The sequence below is a fragment of the Phoca vitulina genome, unplaced genomic scaffold, assembly GCF_004348235.1.
Source record: "Phoca vitulina isolate PV1807 unplaced genomic scaffold, GSC_HSeal_1.0 scaffold19, whole genome shotgun sequence".
Classification (NCBI taxonomy): domain Eukaryota; kingdom Metazoa; phylum Chordata; class Mammalia; order Carnivora; family Phocidae; genus Phoca; species Phoca vitulina.
In genome coordinates this window covers 3,885,714-3,903,331 of record NW_022589722.1, presented here as the reverse complement: position 1 = coordinate 3,903,331, position 17,618 = coordinate 3,885,714, and the positions used below count along the sequence as shown (strand labels likewise).

Genomic DNA, 17,618 nt, shown 5'->3' with positions numbered 1-17,618 from the left:
TCAGGTTTAAATTTGCTAAAACCAACTGACTATTAATCCTATACAAGGCTAATTACCTTTTATAGCTGGGGAGCAGGCCAAAATGATGAAATTTTGGTTAAATTGTAATATATGCATATATAGGAAAATGCAATAGCAATTTGTTTTCCATAGTTGATGGAATTTAAACAGCTTTAAAATTTTTATGAAAGCTCAGTAGTCAAAATAAATATTTAATAAAAATATACACCATAGGAAGATAACAAGAACTTAGTGTTTAAAAATAAACTTTGTCATATTGTTTTGCCTTCAGTTAAACAGAACTCAATTTAGTTGCTTAAGGTATCTAAGAATGATTAAGGTGTGTTTCTGGAACAATTAAAATTCAAATAACACTAGAGAAATAACACTAAGATGAAAGAGAAACTATGTTTTAACTCAAAGGTTTAAAGTTATAGTTACTGGGACTTTTTCAGTTATTACTAAGATCCTAATAAACATGAATAGTTTGGGGAGTAAAAATTCAAAGATAGTCATGATTATGTGGTTCATGCTGTGGAACTCTCAGTATGTAAAAAAAATACAAATACAGTATATATGAGCACCATTAGAAATGTGCGTGTGTGTGTGTATATGTATCTTTATACTTAAAACTTTACCTGATTAAAAGCTGCATTTCAGAGTAAAGTTAAGGACAAAGCACACAATTATGAAAATACATTCTTAAGCTAACATGTCATAAGACTTATTTTAAAAAGCTTCATCTGGCTTTCCTTCTAAAAATCAACAAAAGAATACAACATAAAGGAAGCCAGTATTCTTTTGTGGTGCAAAGTCCCTCGGTTAAACAGAAATTACCAAAGAAAAAAGAATGTGTTCATAAGGGTTTTCAATCCATAATCAGATTCCAACAGAAGGTAATGAAGTCAACTAATAAATGCAAATTCATAGAATAAACCAGCATATGTTGAATTTGCCCACAAGAGACTATCATTCAGGCTTCAGATTATTTTTAATTGAGAGTAGTCAAGATTACTCTGCAGAAGAAATCTTCCTTCCGTATAAAAGATATAAATTTGCAAACTGTAATTTAATATTTCTGCCATAGTCACCAAAACTCAGAAAACTGTCATATCTTATACAATACATACCCTGGGGTAAGATAGGTCTTTAATGAAAATCGCATTTTGATCCTATGTAGAGGCAGCTCATGATAGACTGTTATGTGTATACTTGCTATTTTTCAAAGCTCCCAGAATAAGCAATCACATAAGATAGACTGAACTTCTTTGAGGACATTGTGACATGATAAATAATGCTATTCACCATTTAAAATACGTTCAATCTCTTCTAGTCTTTTTAAAGCAGCAACTCTTTTCTTCTCAATTTCTTTGATTTCCTTTGTTGTTTTGTGGGGGGTCTCTTTGTCTGTATTTTTTCCTAATATTTTGTTGGGTTTAGACTGACTTTTATTATCACTTGGTTTTATGATCTGTGTAGGTCTAGGTTCACTTCTTACTTCTTTTACATTTTCAGTTGGAATTTTGTCTCCTTCTACACCTGAAGTCTTACCAGCTGGGGATACTGGCTGTTCTGCAAAACCAGATGAGGAAATTTTATCCCTGACTATATTCAAATGGCGTTGAATATATTCTTCATGTGGTGCTAATGCCAATGTTTCAACCAGGCATCTTTCAGCTTTTAGTAAGTCCTTCTCTTCAAAATAAACAACACAAAGATTGTGTTTTCCTTGCACATTACTTGGATCCATCTCCAAAATCTTTTCAAAACATTTTTTTGCTCCAAGTATATCTTTCTTTTGATTCATCAGAATGTCTCCTTTTAAAATAAGACCCTTGATATGATCAGGATAGTGTCTGAGTAACTCTTCCAAAATTGGCAAAGCCATTAATTCCTTTGCTGTCTGAGAATACAGGAGAGCCAGATTAAACAAAGCACTTCTGAAATCGGCTTGTAATTTTATGGCTTTCTTCATCCACATCTCTGCTTCACTGTCCTTTTTGTCATCCATGGCAAGCATTCCCAGATTGAAATAACCATTAGCATCTTGTGGCTCTTCATTTATATAGCTTAGAAGTCGTTTTCTAGCTTCTGGTCTGAGTTTAACCTCACCTAAGAATAATTTTTTTTAAAAGAAAAAAACACATATTGTTAACAAATGAATTAAGTCTGAGGAACAAAAGCCACTTTCAGTATTTATCTAGTTAGATTAGAAAAAGACAGCATCAAAACAACTAATCTCTGTACCTATATCAAAAAGTAGAAAGCAAAAAACTCAAAGTTTTCACAGGAAAGACAGTGTGCTTGAAACACTGAAATGATAGCTCATTTCCTTTCCTTTAAGACAGCAAGAGTGCCTCAAAAACCTGAAGGGGCAAAATATCTCTTTATAGTTTAGAATCAAACTGGGAGTAGAGGAAGATTATGCAATTAAGAGGAACAGGCACTGGATTTGCCTACAATGACATGCATTCAATCTTGATTCTGTTAACACTATGACTTTACTCATTAAACAAACCATTTAACTTCTCTGGGTTAGCCTGCTATATTTTCTTTTAAGATTTTATTTATTTGCTGAGAGAGAGAGAAAGAGAGAGTGCACATGTGTGCGCGCAAATAGGGAGAGCCCAATGCGGGGCTCGATCCCAGGATCCTGGGATCATGACCTGAGCCTAAGGCAGACACTTAACGACTGAGCCACCCAGGGGCCCCAGCCTGATGAATTTTCTAAGAATTACATGGGATATATGTAAAAAAGCTCAAGAAATAGTAACTATTATTGGATAAACAAAATGTTTCACTCTTACAAAATCAGATTATCTTATATATTACTTCAAATTTTTTAGGACTTTCAAAGGTAAAAAAAAAAATACCATTAAACATAAAGCTTATATATTTAAATATAAATTAGGATTCAAGAAACAAATATTTGAGATAATTTCTATTGCAAATAAATACAAAAAAACTCAAGTTCCACAACTACAAATCTTAGGGTACAATCTTGTATTGAAAAATGGGCATTTTTCATGATTACCAAGGTTAGCTAACTACAAAAATATTAGCCTTTCTCTAAATTTAGGTTTTGAATACCAGCCATAAAGATCTCCTATTCTTTTGACAATAAGATGAATAAAAAAAATTATAAAATATATCAGTAGGCTTAAGTTCTTATCTTTAACTAGTTGTTAAACTAGCTACGTGAAATTTGGTGTAGTTATTAGATCTATTTGATCCTTAATATACAAATAGAAGACCGGCAAAAGTAAACTCAAATACCACGATTTTATGATTTTTTTTTTTTTTGTAAAAGGTTTTAAAAAGTATCTAAGATTTAACTACAAAATGTAAATGTAGGTTTTTTTTCAAACTAAAAATTAAGATTATAAATTATATATATTACCTTCTGTTGCAGTACTAAAATACCCATATATCAAAGATCCTAATTTATTGTCATGAATAATTTAGTTTTGTTAAATTACAGGAAATTACAATAATATCTCAGAAAATAAAACTAGATATAAAATGATACCAAAAGCACTTGGTCATACAAATCAAGAGAAAATACATTTTTTTCCTAAAACATATAATGCTCTTGTCTCCCCAGAAATAATTATATAAAAAATTTTGCAAGTTCTGATTATTTAGATATGGTATAATATATATATGTAAGAGATTATTTCTTTATATAAAATGACAAAATAGATTAAAAAGGCACTGCTTAATAGACTACCTGAAAAATAAGTCTTAACATATACCCAAAGAACTAACAATTGTGTTAGAGCATATTACTTGAAAATCATACTTTGAGTATATTAAATATTCTTAGAAATAATTTATGTACAGTTTTGATACAAACTATCTACTCATAAAACATCTGCCTCAGGTAATGTAAGTTCAGATTTTATTATATTTCAAACAATATGTTTAAATATAGAAACATTTTGAGAAAACATACCTGATTCTTGCATTAATATAGCAGAATTGAATAATGCTAGTTTATGCTTTGGATTTAGTTCTAAAGCACGATTAAAATTTTTTAGGGCTTCATTTGGTTCTTTAAGTTCAATATGAACAATTGCCAAGTTGTACCAAAGATCTGCATTATTTCTGTCCAGCTCTAGTGCTTTAAGATATGCTTCTTTTGCTTTGAGAGGCTTATTCATTTTTAAAAGCAATTCTCCTCTGTGGAAAAAAATCAAACACAAGCTTTACTCACATTACCATGTGAATTTGTAGACATTATTTTTCACAAGTTTTAAGCTTTCCCACATACTCACAGCTTTCTTTTTTCCTTTTAACCCAAGCTTTTAGAGTTATCCATCAAAAATAACTATCTGAATATGTCCTCAAACCTGAACTCATTAGTTTAGCAAATTTGGTTATGTTTTCAAATATTTATTAGAGAAAGACCTTTAAAGGGTAAGATATGAGGAGGCATCCAATAAAGGGGGATAGAGAAAATATATTCTTTATATACATCTTGAAAGAAGGCAGACTAGACTAGACTACATCAGAAAAATGACATTAAAAGAATGGGAGATCAATTTTTCAGGAGACCAAGTAACAGCATTTGAAGAATGAATATAAATACAGTGGTGATGGGGAAATTCCAGTATGCAAATCTATGTTTTAAGTCTCATTTGTAAAGAGCAGAACATTTGAAAATTTTACCTTTTCTTACATAAATTCACTTTTCTACAATGTATTCTTATAAAATGGCCAGTCATTAAAACAAAACAAAAAATTCCCCAAAACAACAAAAAAAGAATTTAAAAAGCTAAAGATTGGGTAAGGGTTGGAGGGTACTTGTGCGACCAGCAGATACCTATGAGGAACACATCTGGAACTGAGGATCACAGTTTAAAAACCATTTTACAAACCTTTCTAATATGGTCCTATTTTCTGTTAGAAAGCTTACAAAAGTCATGTGCAAATCAATTTGAGAAGTGATAGGAGAGTTACTTTTATTATGATCCTATTATTTCCTTAAGTATTAGCATAGGAATGAAATCAAATGAACCACTAATATTCTCAATTAAAGCAACTTCTGGAATGTGTTTGTCCAAAATGCTTTTTTTTAAATGCAGATTACTGAATAATTCTTCGTAGATTAACACATCACATGTTTTATTTACATATGCAACCCCACTAAATTTAGCTAATTTCAACAACTACTGGATAAGGCTGAACAAAGACAGCCTCCAACTTATGAACAGATTTTATCTCAAAAACTTACTGATTTCTGAATGCATTTTCCCCATAGGAGCAATATTATAAATTATGATTACGTTTTTGGCCAGGCTACAAAACGAAGTTTCACATATAATTTTCCTCAAGTATACTACAAATGATAATCCTTACATGGGAAAATATATTAAGTTCTAACATGTGATGCCAAAAGTTTTTTTTACTGACAACTAAAAAGTTTCTTTTTGGTAAAAAGCATCAATAACGAGTCAACTGTCAGAAAGCTCTTGAGAGTTGGATATTAGAAGTAATTATCATAAAATGTAAGTTTCAGATGTTTTAAGTAAAAATTAATGTGACCATAAGAAGCAAATGAAACTAAAAAGGAGTTTCTACCCTTTCTTTCGTATAAAACCTAAGTTTACCACTACATGTTACAGGCTATTGCCAATTTCAAATCAAATCAATTAAATTTGATCATTAAGTCTAAACTAGGCTGTTTCTATATTCTTGGTTGCTAAGATTACTAAAAGAAAAAAAGCCCATTTAGTTCAGATAGTCAAAATGTACTGCAGATGCAGTTTTAATTTTCTACGATAGCTTAAAGAGAACTACAATACCTGCTAATATAAGCCTGCTTGAAGTCAGGTCTCATGCTTATTGCTTGTCGGTACAGCTGATCTGCTTCTTCCAGCCGGGACTCATTTGCTCGAATAAGATTGGCCAGGTTAATATAAACATTTAGGTGGTTAGGGGCAATTCTGGCTGCATATTTTTTACCAGGAATAATCTGTTCAGAAGAACATAATTTGATATTTCAGTACCAAATAAAATAAAAAATAAGTATTCCTAGTGGCTTACTTAAAATATACATGACATATAAAGGTTATGGTACTAGTTTCATTGCCAAATTAAAATAAGTCATAAAAATGTGAAAGCACCTACAGTATTTACAAAATGTAAATAAAATAATTAATATTTTTGGCATTAAAGGATATATTTTTCATTCATGCTAGCTCAACAGAATATTGTTAGATTTTATTTATTTGAATCATTTTATAAAGTCCTATAAATCTAAACTCTTGAGGCTAAAGTCTGTTAATATATTTGCATCAGACCCAGAATAGAAAGAACTCAGGTCTCCTTCCCTTCAGTCTAGTGTATTTGTTACACCATGTCAGCAAAATATTTCCTGGTTGTGACAACAGGGTGGTTAATTTTATTCAGAGTTATACTAAAGCCTCATTTGTCTGGTAGAGTTAGGAAATAAAATGCTCTTATTAACTGATTATTCAGGTTAAGCAAAGTTTATAAAATATATATAGACCCAAATTTTCAGTGAAAATAATAAACTGTGATAAATTTTATATTGAACACAATTTAACTTTAGAATCTTATGACTGAAATAGTGCTTAAGATATCATGTGGTCCAACTTTGTTTTTAAGACATTTATCAAACTACATCCACTCATTTTATTATCATTATTAATATAATATTAAGATATACTACCATGGAGAAAACTGTAGTGCAGGATAAACTATCTTTTCTGATGAAGCATAGCTGGTCAAGGCCAAGATCTGGCTTTCCAACTTCCAGGCTATACTGTAATATCACTTGATCTTAGCCAAAAGGCCGAGAAGCGATTATACTGTAATATCCAATGAATCTTGTGTATGTGTCACTGTAACAACTGAACACCATACAGCAAGAGATGTATCCATTCATTTTATTACTTTTATTCATTTATCTTTTGAGAGGAATAATGCTGAATTTAGTGCTTAACATACATATATAAAATTCTCTTTATTTAAAGTCATTTAATTCATTGATAACTTCTAATCAAGGATATCTAAAATTCATAACTTTATAAACTTTTTAAACATACTCTACAGAAAATTTTTTTAATTGAGTTAGAAAAGTAAATGTAATCCTTTATAAAACTTGTAGTATTATGCTAAGTGAAGTAAGTCAGAGAAAGACGAATACCGTATGATCTCACTCATATGTGGAATTTAAGAAACAAAACAAAGTAGCAAAGGGAAAAAAAAAAAAAAGAAAGACAAACCAAGAAACAGACTCTTAAATATAGAGAACAAACGGCTACCAAAGGGGAGGCTGGGGGGAGAGATGGGTGAAATAGGCATTGGGGATTAAGAAGTGCACTTGTATTTAAGTGCTGAATCACTGTATTATACACCTGAAACTAAATATTAGTGTTAACTAGAACTTAAATAAAAACTTAAAAAAAACCCTTGTAGTAATAAATGGTTTATTGGATACTTTACTTTTATGTCAACAAATTAAAGATAAGGATTTTCCATCTAGGTAATTCTATTCAGTGTGGACATACAGTGGATATAACACAGTAAGAATAAATTAAGACAACTTACTTGGGGCATCAGTGACTTAGCCATCATGTAAGATTCTTCAGCTTCTTTGGTTCTATTTAAATTTTTGTAAGTTCTTCCTACATTCATGTGGGCACCAATATCATCTAAAATTTAAAAAAAATCATTTGTTGGCAAATATACTAAATAGTATTCAATGTAAACTACATGTTTCTAGCAACAAAACCACTAGGCAAAAAGTACAAAAGCAGTCAACAGATCCTGCATACTCTTTAAAGTTCTTTTAAACACAATTTATTATAATTCATGATCAATGCTAACCCTAGAAAATTATTTAATACCGTAAGGACAGAAAATACACATATGACATGAAAAAAACTATTTGAATAGATCCTTGAAAGGCTAAGACATGACAAGAAATATAGAGGTAATAAAGAAATTTGTATCATTTCTCTTCACTAGATTTTACTATACTATTCTATGGCTTGCTTCCATTTCCTTGATTGCATAGCTCTGGAATTCACTCAAAAAGTATGGCTCAACTTTGAAAGTGAAAAGATCATCATGATTCCTAGAACTATTTCCAGTGTTGTAACTAACAAATATGCACCCTGGTGGGACACAGGCAAAGAGACTGTAAAAAAAAAAACAACCTGTGATTTTGTTTAAAACTTTTGTGAATGTGGATGGAATGCAAGTATAATACCAGGATTCTCCAGTATTACTTAAGATGCAGCAGCCCATCTCTCTTAAATGATAAATCCTACATATTTATGGTTTTTTTTTAAACATTTATGTTTTTTTAACCTTTTAAAAAGGTTGTGTTACTATCAGTATGTCTGAAACTTCTGTGTAATTTTCTGATATGGAGAATCAAATTCTCAGCAAATTTTTTCAGGGACAGAAAAATACGCTATTTAAATAAGAAAGATGTTAGTATTCGGGTTCATTGCACATTACTTTTAGGACACATTTCCTAGTAACTATTTCAAAGGTTTGGAATAAAGACAGAAAGATGGGAGATCTTAAATCAGACAAATTTTACTGAACATACATGAATCTCTAACAGATAAGACACGATTACTACCTGCCTGTGACACCAAGGATTTTGCAACTATGAAGTAATTCTCTGCCTGCAAATCCTAGGACACACAGGAGCCAAGCATGTGTATCTTAGGCATTGCCCTAGGAGGAGAGTAGCAGTCCTAAGATCTTGCTACATTATGTTTCAGGCTGGTAATTGTGTGCACTGAACAGAAACTGTCACATGCAGTACAGGTTTGGTTAGAGAACTGAGACAAGCTTGGGAAGAAAGGATTGATTTTTTTTGTTGTTACTGATTTTTTGATTTTTGATTTGTTGAGTTTTTGTTGACGTACTGCTGAGTCTCATGGTGTTTCAGGAGAGGTCAAGGAAAAAGAAAAAAGAAAGGAAAAAAAAATTGCTTAGGCAAACCATTCCCAATCTTAGCTGCAAATATGGATACTTACGAATTTTAAAAATTCAGATAACCTTAGCGCCACCTAGCTCTACCAAAATAGAATCCATAGAAATAGGACCTGCATAAGTGTTTTTAAAAAGTTTCAAAGGCAGTTCTGATGTAGAGCCAAGGCTGAAGTTCACTGTATTACCAAATGTGTAGAAAAAGAGTAGGTAGTCTTTGCTCTTACATAGCTTATTTTTTTTTAACATCAGATAAATCTTTACCATTAATTATAGAGATCAGAAAGCTACTTAGATAAAACTAAGAACCTGAAAAAATTAATTATAAAGTAAGAAATTTAACCTAAGGAAAGAACAAAGAAATTGGAAGTTTAGGTAAAATTATCAGCGAAGTATTTAAAATGTCACTGATATCAGCCCCAACAAATCTTAGAAAAGAAAGAGGTTATCTACTTGGATAAAAGACAAGGCAAATTAATACCCACTGGAATCAGGTTCTTAAAATTTATTTATTTGAGAGAGAGAACACAAGCAGGGGGAGCAGCAGAGGGAGAGGGAGAAGCAGGCTCCCCGCTGAGCAGGGAGCCCGATGCGGGGCTCAATCCCAGGACCCTGGGATCATGACCTGAGCCGAAAGCAGACGCTTAACCGATTGAGCCACCCAGGTGCCCCTTAAATACATATTTTTAATAAATATTCAAATAAATCCAATACAGTATTAAACAGAAAGTTATAAATATCATAGGAAACATATAGAAGTTGTAAGAGGTTTTAAAGATTAACAATATTTGCTTCTAATTGGAGAGATAGCAAGGTTTATTAGAGAAGCCACGTGAGATGGGTTGTAAAAGATGGACAGGCTATGGTAGAAGGCAGATGGCAAGGGAGAAGGGAGGAATTCTAGACTCAAGGAAGAACATGAACAAAGGCAAAGAGGTGAGGAAGCCAAGGATATGTACTCTATACTTCAAGAAAAACTACATAAAGAGCTAGGGAAGATAAAACTGAAATCCGTTTTATTTCTACAACTTTCTCTTCACCTTTCTCTAACTGAAATTTGGCTTCGCCTTGGGGACTTGGTTTTTTACATGTAGCTTGTCCAAGTAGTGACCGTGTTCTTTTTCTTATTCTTTGCAACATTGGGCCTGGAGGAAGAGTAGGTGTCCTTGGTGATCTTTAACACTTCCAGACAACTCTTGCTCCTTCTTAAAATCACTTGTCTCTCAATTTCAGGTCATTAAACTCTATTATAATTGACTATCCTTCTTTGCTGGAGTCACTATTCTCTGAGTCTAAGCTCCTGGCTCTGAAGGTTCTCATAATTCTTAGTGATTTCAAAATCCACAAAGACAAATTTTCTAATACTTGGCCTTTGATATCCTTTCTTCCAATGATTTTCACCTCCATCTTCCTTTAACTAGTTAGTTTAATGACCACAGTTCATATCTAATAGACAGATAGTGGGTATTGCTTGCCACTCCCCACTCCTCTGAGGATATTTAGAAATGTGACCGGGGTGTGGGATGTGTGTGTGTTGAGGGATGGGGGAGTACCTTTTGGTCATCATTCTAAATGGAAAGTAATGATGGCATTTGGTGGATGAGGACCATGTTTGGTACATATCCTGAAATACATTTCTGTACACTCAAAATGCCTCTTGAAAAATACTGATGCTCTAGCTAGATCAGACACCAACAATTCTTCAGATCTAAAATCAATGATCCTATAATCCTGCCTCACCTCCCTTCTTAACTTAGATTCTTCATCCATTATAATCATTCCCTTATCTGTTTCTTGTTTAGTAATAGCACATTTTAAAAAGCCCTAATCCTGTTTAACGGAATTCTCCATGCCTGTGCCATTTCAGCTGTAAAGTAATAAGAGAAAAGGATATAAGTACATCAACTAGTTTAAATTTAAATAAAGTATTCCTAACCTCAAGTACGGTGTTAAAACTGCTTGGCAATTATACATTTTCCTAGTCTACACATTTTCCTATATCTTGTTTCCAAAAGTGTGATCCATGGGTTAAGCATCATTTGGGAACTCAGAAATGCAGAGCTTCAGGTTCTATTCTAAACCTCTATCCATCAGAACGTGCATTTATAACATCTCCGTGTGATTCACGGGCACATTCAAGTTTGTGAAGCACTGTCCTAGTTAGCTACTTCACACCCTCTCCTGTTCTTAGATCTCCAGAACTTCGACCCCTTCCTCACTCTCTGATGACTCTGCTTTCTATTTCAATGAGAAAACAAGCAAAACAGAAGACAATTTTCAGAAACTTCCTCCAGGTGATCTATTCGACTGCCTATATCCACACCTATGTACTTTGCCTTCCTTGTTACCATACGTTAACTATTCTATGACTGAATGAAGTCCTTATCCTGTGCACCAAATTCTATTTATCTCTTCTCATCTATTTAAGGACAATGATCCAGTAATTTGTCTCCCCATCTTGAATTATTACTTTTCCCAGCCTCAGTGGATTAGCTGCACATATGCTTTGTTTTTCCCACCTTAAAACTGAAAACAAAAAACCCCTATCATCCTACTTAGTTTCTCTTGACTCCATTCCCACCAATACCACCATTTCCTATTGATACTCTTTAAGAGTTTTCAATACCAACTGTCTCCAATTATTCTTCCCCCACTCTCCTAAACACACTCCTATCAGGCTTTTGCATCTATCATTCCACCAAAATTGCTCATCAGTACCACCCAACTCTGCTATGTTAAAAAAAAAAAAATTCCTTAAATGTCTAAGTAACTCTAATATATAATCTAAATCAAAATAAGCAGCATCAAACACTATAGTATTCATATCACCTGGAATAAAGTCTGAAAATGAAAAACTCTACCTTATTATCCCCAAATATAATCAAGTTTTTAAAAAGAAGCTATTCAAATAGTTTTATTAATTAATAATGCTTACCTGGCTGAACATGGGTAGCCTGTAAGAAGTATTTCAAAGCTCTCTCAAAGTTCTTTTCATTTTCCAGAGCATGACCCACATTATTCCATAATTTGGCATTATTTTTATTTACCTTCAATACATAAGCATAGATAGAAATTAATTACAATTAAAAAATACAACTCCAATTAACACAGTTATTTATTTGGTATACCATAAGGAATGGAGTGTTCCACAGAGGCATCCATGAATGGGTGAGGTGCTCAAAGACACAAACTTTCAATTATAAGACAAATAAGTTCTGTGAATATAATGTACAGCATGGAGACTATAGTTAACAATACTGTAATGTATATTTGAAAGTTGCTAAGAGAGTAGATCTTTGAAATTCTCATCAAAAGAAAAAAATTGTACCTATGTGAGGTGATAGAAGTTAACTTACTGTAATTGTTTTGTAATATATACAGATATCATGTTGTACACCTGATACTAATACAAAGTTATATGTCAATTATACCTCAATAAAACTTGAAAAAATAATTCAGATTTTCTCTCAGAAAAGAAAAATTTGTATATATACCTCCAATTAACAAAGATATTTGTTTGGTGTATTATTAGGAATGGAGTGTTCCACAGAGGTGTCCCTGGAGATGAGAAAGGAGCCAAATGAAGTGCTTCACCAAATTTACTCTCCTTCCTTTTACATAAATATACTAAAACCACGGCAATCTGATTTCATCTATTTGATATATTAGAATTTTACTAAAAATTTTATTTGATCAAAGCATCATGGGGTGCTTGGCTGGCTTAGTCAGTAGAGTATGCAACTCTTGATCTCGGGGTCATGAGTTCAAGCCCCACACTGGGCATAGAACTCACCTAAAACAAAACAAAACAAAACAAAACAAAACAAAACAAAACAAAAAAAAAATTGCATCGTGCTGTTTGAAAACTCCTGCTCTACTATCTGTATTCTTTTGGGAGAGAAGGCATCTGAACATGAGAATATGTTTAACATTTCTCTGATTACTTATTTTTAGGCTTGTTATAAAGCTATTTATGCAGTCCATTATGGTAATGGGAAACCTGGGATTAAAGTTCTAAATTAATCTGTGCTTTAAGAGTTCACAGATGGGCATGATATTCCTGCACGGAGAGGATGGTACCTGGCCAAGGAACTAGCCTCAGTGAGTGGGGCTGTGGTTTTGAGATTGTTCTAGGAATAGAGATAAGCAAAATTCTTGAAAATTATGGGGCTCCATTGGTATTCCAGGACTGCAGATTGAGAATAGTAATGAGGTCTCTTTTGTTTACAGACTTCTGAGCTACAGGAGGGAGTGGAGTTATTGAGTGAGACAAAAGGATAGTCATGTGATCTTAAGTTGATGCCAAATCAAGAAGTCACGCAGACTATTGGAATGAGGCAGTATTCCAATAAAGCTAAGCAACGGGGAGTACAGAAATAGCCTAAAGGAAGTTAAGAATTTAGAGTTTTGAAGAGAAGCACCTGAAAAAAAATCATTGCTTATAACATACAGAAACCAAATTTTATGATTTTCAAAAAGACATTATTCCTATATGTTCTCCATTCTATAGAAATGCTTTATTACTACTTTCTGCCTGTTCTTATCTTTCCTACAGTATTGTAACCTTGGTTATCTTCCACATAGTAGGATGCCATTTTTTGTTATGTATTTTATTTCATTGAATCTAAGATGCCATCAATTCTAAGACTCACCATTAAGAAAACAAAAAAGCCACTAATTAATTGTAAGATGCCTCTCACTGTAAGATTTATTCTGATTTTAGAGACGTTAAAAGGTTAAAACCTTCAGAACTATGAACTATATATAGTATTCTTATTTAAACATTTTATTATCATTTGAGCTTCTAACAACCGTATAGCATTTAGGGAATTATTCATATATGCCACAGACATACCAATTAAATACAACTCAAAGCACTGGTTATGGTATATATTATATAAAGAAATCATTTTTTACTAATCTTTTGGAGAAGTACTTAAAATTGACAGTAAAATGTCTAATTAAATGTAAAAACATCTTAGACATGACTATAAGAAATCATTAATAGCATACTTTCCTGTCATTCTGGATAATACTTTACCTTCAAGGCTGACATAAACAATGTATATTCAGACTCCCAATCCCAATTTCTGTGGAGTGTTTTTAAGGCATGAGTGAATATCACCATAGACAGACAAACCCAGGATAACTTTTTTAATACACTGTTTAAGAGAAAAAAAGCAAAACAAAAAAACCATTGTCTATATCACCAGAAGCATTTTATCTTTTAGAATAGAGGTAAAAAGTATGTTAAATATCCCCTAATATCATCTTTGAGTTTATTCTAAGGAATGAGGATTGTTCTAATAATCGTCTAACTTCAAAGGGAATAACACCAAAAAAATTAAATATGCATACTACCTTCTACTTCAGTCTTTAATGATATTGAATTCCAATATTTGCCTCTATTTCAAAAACTCTGTTTACATATAAGCTGACAAACCAATTTTTAACTGTGACTTTTCCTTTTGGGGGCCTTTACTTAAAATTTGAATATTTTTGTGTTTATGAAAGGTCAATCTTGTCATTGGCTATATTTAAAAAAAATTTGGCTTACCCAGATTGCATCTATACCACAGATTATCATGACATTCTTGGAATAATTTCGTATTTTAAAGCTAGAATTATTTATTACAAGTCATAGTAAAACTCTTTATGAAATAGATACAAATTACTTATACAGCTTTAGGCTAATTATTTGGGACTCAATTCCTCATCTATAAGGTTATACTTCAATTATCCCTATGGTCTCATTTAGTACTAATGTTCTCTATGTTTTTGTCTTAGTAACACAGTTCAACTTCTTTCATTTTGAGAGATCCACTTAATCAGGATAAGAGTGCATGGATCAGAAAGAACATGGACCATGGAGCCTAAGGAAAGGAAAGGAAAGGAAAAAGGAAAGGAAAAGAAGAAAAAGCATGGACATTGGAAGCAGTCAGATATAAATCTGAATCAAAATTCTACTGTTTACTAGCTGTGTGATCTTGAGGTAACCTGATTTAAGTAACCTAGATGAGCTTTAATTTTCAAATGTGCACAACAGTTAAGGAATATTAGATTAAATAAAACAAATCTAAAGGGTCTAGCATGGCTCCTGGCATATGGTAAGCACTCAAAAATTGGTATTGATTAAGATTGGATATATGGGTGGAAGTTAAGAGAAAAGGCCTGGTAGATGTTAGTGAAAATTGTAGACATGGATGAGATCATCCAGGGAGAATATGCAGTGTGAGAAAAATGGCTGAGTAAAACTGGCAAATAAAAAATATTTAAAGAGCAAGTATAGCAAGAAGACTCTGAGATGAGACTGAGCAGCAATGAGCAGACATGGAAGAGAATTAGGAGAGAGACTTTTTACAGACACCAGGGAAATAAATTTGAAATACAAGGACTGGATTTAGCTACTAGGAGGCAATGATGTAGAGACGAGTCAGAATGCTGCGGGTTGAAGGATGACTGGAAAGTGAGAAAGCAGTCAGTGGCCATTTCTTGCATATATACAGTATGACTATTCTGTTCCTTAATTGTTAGTTTAAGGCAACTAGGACATGGTGGTTATGATGCAGATAGTGATGATATCAAGAAATTATAGATTGCTTACTATATGCATTTATATATATTAACTCAATATGACTCAAGTAAGAAGACTGTATCTTAGTTCATTGCATATCGAAGTGGCAATGGTCATTTATAACTCTAGTCTCAACAATATCCTTGTTTTCATTTGGGTCTGACTCAAAGTTTGTTATGTTGCAGGGTGTACGATAAAATTATATTGATAATAATAAGAACATAGGATGAGGTGGGTGCTATGGAATTCTCCTAACCTGAATTACAGAAAAATGAGGAGACTATCAAGATGAAAAATAAAAAAAGCATAAAACTAGGACTTATATAACTGAACTAAACATTTTAAACACTTAAATGCATCACACTTAATTCTATAGTTAGTAAGCATTAAATGAACTAACATTTTAATTCACCTTTTGTTTGATATTTTCTGCCATCCATGGGCTACCAAAATACAGAACCCCATGCTAGGCACATACAATACTCGCTCGGCAACAACAAATCCAACTGGGAAAAAAAGGTTCGATGCAGGAATAAATGGTAATGCCATCAAACAAAGTGCCTACAAAGAAAAATAAGATATTTTAATAAGTTAAAAAAATATACGGACACTCAAAAGTTAAACCCAAATATTTTATCATTTAATTTGAATAATGTATTGGTGGACCATTTTTAATAATACTATAAATAATACTAATTTAAACATAAAGATGGCAACTTAGGGATGGTAACAACAAACATCAGGATGTATGTCACCAAGGTGAGATCAAGTTAGGACTTCTAATTAGGGCTATCCAATTAAATATTTTTTGAAAATATATCTAAAATAAGACATTAATAATTTTTATACATACAACTTATGTTTGTGTGGTAAAAATACACTGACAGAGATGTTAACAGGTTTTAACAAAACTGTAACGGGGGACAAAACAGCCAATCATGCCAGTTTTTATATTTTTATATTATTGTAAGTATTCATATCATATTGGAAATTGAAAAATGATACAAGGTATCCTTTAGACAAGATAGTAGACTACTACGTCTGTACCCCAGCACTCTTTTACATAATACTCTGATGAGTCATATACATTTAAAGAGGCTTAGCATAAGTATAAAAATAAAACTGCCCCCGTTAAACAGTAGTCTTTTATTCTATAAGAATTTCTAAAATTTTAACACTGTACATTGAAATAAATCATAAAAATGCTTAGGTTATTTCTGTCATTTTGAAAATGAGATAGCATATGGTTTCCAGACTATAAAGCCATTAAAAAGGCAGGATACAAACAACTAGCACAAATAACTTGTGAAAGGAACTAAGTTGGTTGTTATTAGGACATCTGTTTCTATGGGCATCTGCTTCCATATTTTCTTACCCTGATTTGTTTTATAGTACCCAACTGAATAACTATGCAAGTTGTTCCTTCAGCTTCAGAAGTTTGAGAGTCTTTTAACAGTATGAAAGGAAAGATTGTTTTCTCTTTATTATACTTTATTAGTAAAATACAGATGTAAAGATGTACACACATTGAAAAAAATACTTTCACCATATATGATAAATTAATGACTTGTAATGAGGAAATAATGAATCTAAAGAAAAACACTACTGAACTACTAAGTATCAGACTAATTTATATATCTGAAATTTTAATGTTTTCTTTTTGATCAAAAAGGTAAAACATTAAGAATACATAATTATTTTTCCATTTCCCAGGAGTGCTTGATAAAAATAACTGGCTAGCTATGAAACAGATATTCCTAAATATGTAGTCCTTTCCTTTTATTTATTTAAAGATTTATTTCATTTCAAAGAGAGAGAGAGAGTTAAGGGAGGGGCAGAGGGAGAGAATCTTCAAGCAGATTCCCCATTGAGCAGAGACCCCACTTGGGGCTTGACCTCATGACCCATGAGATTATGACCTGAGCCAAAACCAAGAGTCAGATGCTTAACCGACTGAGCCACCCAGGCATCCCTGTAGTCCTTTTCTAAAAACAAACAGGCAAACAAATTTTTTATTAATTCATGGCTGCTCTAAAACAATTTTATTTGAAATAATTAAAAGTGT

At 32.4% G+C, this 17,618-nt stretch overlaps 1 protein-coding gene across 8 annotated transcripts in view; it reads right to left on the bottom strand.

The window, feature by feature from the left end:
- The window catches only part of TMTC3 (transmembrane O-mannosyltransferase targeting cadherins 3), a 91,569-nt gene that overhangs the window by 43,470 nt on the left and 30,481 nt on the right, over positions 1 to 17,618 (bottom strand). For 5 of the 8 annotated variants that reach the window (XR_004300899.1, XR_004300898.1, XM_032416144.1 and 2 more), the window contains exons 8-14: positions 15,966 to 16,114; positions 14,021 to 14,141; positions 11,915 to 12,026; positions 7,579 to 7,682; positions 5,808 to 5,977; positions 3,956 to 4,182; positions 1,306 to 2,112 (exon numbers count right to left, since the gene is read on the bottom strand). Coding sequence is in view for 4 of the 8 variants with exons in the window: in XM_032416144.1 (XP_032272035.1) it covers positions 1,306 to 2,112; positions 3,956 to 4,182; positions 5,808 to 5,977; positions 7,579 to 7,682; positions 11,915 to 12,026; positions 14,021 to 14,141; positions 15,966 to 16,114 (1,690 nt within the window). In the remaining 4 variants the exon portion in view is untranslated. Of the gene's footprint in view, positions 1 to 528; positions 2,113 to 3,955; positions 4,183 to 5,807; positions 5,978 to 7,578; positions 7,683 to 11,914; positions 12,027 to 14,020; positions 14,142 to 15,965; positions 16,115 to 17,618 lie in introns of those variants that run through there. The other 3 variants (XR_004300900.1, XR_004300901.1, XM_032416146.1) reach the window with 2 other exon arrangements.